Source organism: Centruroides vittatus, unplaced genomic scaffold (genome assembly GCF_030686945.1).
Source record: "Centruroides vittatus isolate TY-2023 unplaced genomic scaffold, ASM3068694v2 scaffold_946, whole genome shotgun sequence".
Taxonomy (NCBI): domain Eukaryota; kingdom Metazoa; phylum Arthropoda; class Arachnida; order Scorpiones; family Buthidae; genus Centruroides; species Centruroides vittatus.
Genome location: NW_027122723.1, coordinates 1008333 through 1013065, shown reverse-complemented (window position 1 = coordinate 1013065; position 4733 = coordinate 1008333). Strand labels below are relative to the sequence as shown.

General features: G+C 31.2%; 1 protein-coding gene across 1 annotated transcript; it reads right to left on the bottom strand.

Moving 5' to 3' along the window:
- Positions 1-351: 351 nt before the first annotated feature.
- On the bottom strand, positions 352-3802 carry LOC136990595 (Krueppel-like factor 16). Its single transcript, XM_067288985.1, has 2 exons — positions 3371-3802; positions 352-777 (listed from the first exon to the last, which is right to left on the bottom strand). The coding sequence occupies exons 1-2, from the start codon at positions 3624-3626 to the stop codon at positions 506-508; spliced, it is 528 nt and encodes a 175-aa protein (XP_067145086.1). The 5' UTR covers positions 3627-3802; the 3' UTR covers positions 352-505.
- Positions 3803-4733: the final 931 nt, after the last annotated feature.

Sequence of the window (4733 nt, the reverse complement as noted above, 5' to 3'; positions counted from 1 at the left end):
AGTTAATTGCCGTTAGCTCAGTTAAGCATTAGTTATGAAGGTCTACTCTATAACTAACAGAGTAAATTCTGCGTGATAGGCCTATCTTTAACGTAGGCTGGACGGAAATATTGAAAATTTACCGTATCTCTGGTTAATTTTAATAGAAAATACTATTTGTGGGTCTACTAATGACAATTGCGTTTTTCAATTAATGTGTCTTAGTATTTTAATTAAGAGCTTTATAAAATTATATATAAAATCATAGGAATATGTGTAAAAATTTGATTATTTAACACAAACGACATAAAAATATTTAAGAATATTTATTAAAATATTGTAGTTACATTTCTAAATGTCAAATATATATATATATATAGTTTGTAAACTTTATATGATGATGTATAATACATAAAATAGGTATAAAAATATCGATAGTATATATTCTTGTAGAAATATATATTTAGTCGTTGACAATTATTAAATAATTCATATATTCTTATATACAAAATTACAGGAGGAGCATCTACATAGAACCCAACCAAGGCACGAAATCGTTTCCTACGACGAAAGGCATTCCTTGGAAAGAAGGTAAGCCGATAGGAAAGTGAAGCAGTTGAGCTCTTTGATGCGTTTTGATGTGCTTTTTCAGGTGATCCTTTCTTCCGAATCGTTTTCCACAAAGAGGACACGGAAAAGGCCTAATTCCCGAATGGATACGTTTGTGTCTGGTTAGTTCCTCGTTTCGAGTGAAAGTTTTGCCACAATCTGGATGATCGCATGCGAAAGGCCTCTCTCCTATAAAGAAAAAATTAAGTTAATTTATTTAAATTAAAATATACACAGTAGGCCTATTGTAAACAGTAAAGCGTTAAGCAGCTTAAGAGAGAAAGAACGTTTAAAAACTCCTATTGGTTTAACAGAAGATAACTTGTGAGTTACACGTTGTTACTGTCGTTATTTACTCGATTTGAGAGTGTTTATTTGGTTCTATTCCTTTATTTTTTCTGAATAATAAAGTCGAGTTAAACATCCGAGAATCGGGTAACGCGATCCAGGTAAGTATAGAGAAGACAGATGGAAAGAACAAGAAGGATAGCGAATCGGAGGGAACACATAGGCCTACTCGGTTTGTATATAAAGAGAATAAGCGAAAAGTAAGCCTGGAGGGCCTGTCACTGTTCAATAACACGCGTGATCCATTAGCGGTTACCTGGAGAGCTACCATTGAAGGTGTGAGAGGTTCTACTAGTAGAAACCTCTACAATGGAGAAGTTATGGGTGGAAGGTGTGATATGCATCTCATCGGTTTCTATTAATTTAAACACTTATCAATTTATGAAAAAAATATGTATATATGTAAGATAAATAAGACACGATCATCATTCGGATCCAGATATAGGAAATGTGAATTTTTAAAGGCGTAGGCTTATAATACGGCTATTGAAAACACAAGCAAGTGAAATGTTAATTAAAATAAAAAGTAAAGATGAGAATTGTAATGATGTAATAATTTATTTTTGGTAAGCGAGTGCTAAAAATAGAAAAGTACTTAGAAACTATTAATTTATCTATTTTACTCTAAATAACTTTTTATCGCTTTTATGATAAGACCGGAGTAAATAACTCGAGTTCAATGAATTTTCTTTTTCTGTTTAGACAAATGAAAACTGGTGGAATTATAAGACATTTTTTGGAAAATATATTAACAAAATATTGCAGAATTTTATCTAAAATAAGAAAAGGAAGAAAATGTTTTCATTCAGCCAATGATTAAAGAAACAAATTTTCTATCGGGAGAATGATTTTTAGCCAAAGACTATTGTGTTTTAAATTGTCTATTTAACTTATTACATATATAGGAAAATAAATATCTTTAAGTATTGACTGTTTTAAAATAAATCGACACGCCAATTGCAAAATTTCTCTATTTTTCTGATGATTAAAACATTTTTCTATTAGGCCTAAATTACACACGGCAATTCGCAAGTTTTTTCTAAGCTTAGACGTAAGTTTACGTAGATTTATCGGCTTGTATAGGCCTACATCTCTGACTTTTATATAAATGTTCTATATTTAACCTGCATCAAATAAAGGATATTTGTTTACAAACCTAAACAGATACGTCTGTATAGTTAATCTATTGTGGAATAGTACTATAAAATAGAATAAAGAATCTCTTTTTGAAATAGATAGATCAGACCTATGTGTATTATATTGGTCGTGTATACTCTATTATTCCTTTTGGAAAGATCAGCAATAGGACCTATTTCGTTTATTAGAGTAAAATTCCTCGTAAATATCGGTAATCGTTCTAAAAAGAATAGAGTAAGTAGACTTAATAGAGTAAAATTCCTAAAAAAAGTCACAGATCAAGCACGTTATATCTACATAAAATTATATAGGCATGTGGCAAAATTACTGATCTTTCGCCTAATTTTAAATACAGTCTTCGTAAACTACAGCTTATAACTTCGATAATTAAAAACATAATCCTTTCCCTTATTTAGATAAAAATTTATATAATGCATACATTTCTCTAATTATCATAATGTTTAGCCCAATTTTCCCAATGATTTTCAATACAAAACAGTCTGTATACAATTAAACTATGGATACTCGAAGGCTTATACGAATGTTTAAATGTAAACATGCTTATAAAAGTAGGCCTATAGATGTGTATAACTAATATACAATGTAACAAGAAAAGAATGGGAAATATTATATAGAAACTGTAACAACGACTGGGTCATTCCTGATTTAGCTGTAAACTTTATCAAAAAAATTTTATGCAGATCCTGTAAAACTTAAAGTAAGTTTGTAGGTGTATATGCTGAAAATATTAAGTAATTCATTCAAAGATAAAGTACAGAAATATATCCTTCTTGGGGAATTTTTACCCTATTTCCCGATAGAAATTTTGAACCAAAATGTCTGAAAAGTTTAATTACTAACTTGCTTAATAATAAACAGATTTGTAACTTAGAAAATTATAAAGTTTACTTTGAAATTGCTCTCTTGCCATGAAATTAAAACCAGTTGTTTGGCTACAGCTGTAATAAATATTCAGTTGTTGGCCTAGAAGCTATAATAAATGTCAAATTACGGATGCTATTTATCCGAAAGCCTTACCTTTCTCTTCAAATAAAGCATTTTTATAAATTTCTAGTGCATTATTTAATAAGAATATTATATATTAGATGAAAATAAAGATTTAGAAGATAAATTAATGAAGGTTTATTTAATATTTACTTTAAGAGAAGAGGTGGAAAGAAAGCTTTAACGCATTAATGTATTTTTACGAGAATTAAAGCATAAATTATAGAGGTTCAGAAATTTTTTCTATGTAAAATTAGGAAACAAGAAACTTTATATGATTATTAGCGCTCACCGGTATGTATACGGACATGTCCTTTCAGTTGGCCATTATTACTGAAAGATACGTGGCAATGAGGACATTGAAATCTTTTCGGTCTTTGCTTCTTCGCTCTCCATCTTCCTGTTCCCAACAAATCTGTGCCACTGGTTTCGGGACACCAAATGGAATGATGAGAAGTCACAGGAGCAATTATATCTGGATTTATAGCAAAGACATTCATCTGTTGATGATCGGGTTCTTTCCAAGTGACTTGATAAGTTTCCTCCATGTTTGACCATTGGATGTTATCTATAGATTGGCTTATTATTTGGTTGTTTTCTGAATAATTTATCGGTTTGAACGATAAATTAAGATTATTTTTTTCCGCAGTTGATTTCTCTTTTTCGCGCAGAGTTTCACTTTCTTCGTAATTGATCCAAGGTCGGAAGAGCGACCTTTTGCGAATTTCTTTGAATGCCATGGTTCGAATGCCACATAAAGCCACGTTATAAGGCTATATGTTGTAGTTTTGAATGTAGGAAAGCTTATTGGTGGACATTTACACGTGATGGATGGCACAAGTCCTACATATTGGGGGATATACAATAGATCCCATCAGACGCTTGCTGCATCAGTGGATGAACCCAGGGAGTAGAGGCGGAGCTATCTTAGTGACATGGTCCTCCCGAATATAGGGGGCTTTGTGTAGCCACCGCCCCACTATGACTGGGCACGAACGAAAGATGGGAGGGGTGAGAGCAAGACCAATATGGCGGCCCATTTCCAACAAATTGATGATTGGGAAATTTGAATTACAAACAACGATACGTCGATTGTTTCAGTTTCATGTGAGTGATTATTCAATATTTTATTATGTGTTTATTATAATTTACAGTAATATTTTATAATGAAAATTATAAAAAAGTTGTTAATACATTTATTGAGAGTGGTAGATATAGGACTATACATTAGTAAAATGTGCTTTTTAATTTATTTTTTTGGATTTATAAATTTACATTTTGCAATAAATAATAATAATAATAATAAAATTCTGATGTAAAATAATATAATTTATCAAAAATGTAATGTTTCTACTCAGTAAAATACGCAAATTCTAGAAGATATAGAAATAGATGTTTTTAAAGATAAGAATGTATCAAGTGATACTGAGAGTTCAATTGGAAAGAAAAATGTTCACAGTAAATTAAAGTGGTCAATATAAGGAGTGTTAAAAGGCTACTGGTTGTAAATCACATAGTCAAAAGGGACAAGAATATTAGTCGAGTGACCAGAGATGCACACAAAGCCCTTGACCGTATAATCACAAGAGATTGTGTGGCTCGCGCCCATGAAGTCACCAGGACCCTTTTGTTCCTATGTGACTATTCAAGGTATC

Bases quoted from the DNA above. Each gene is read 5' to 3' on its own strand.
- LOC136990595 (XM_067288985.1), bottom strand. From the start codon at position 3,626: ATGGAGGAAACTTATCAAGTCACTTGGAAAGAACCCGATCATCAACAG. The intron at 778-3,370 runs GTGAGCGCTAAT...TTTTCTTTATAG, and splicing joins ACATGTCCGTATACATACCG to GAGAGAGGCCTTTCGCATGC.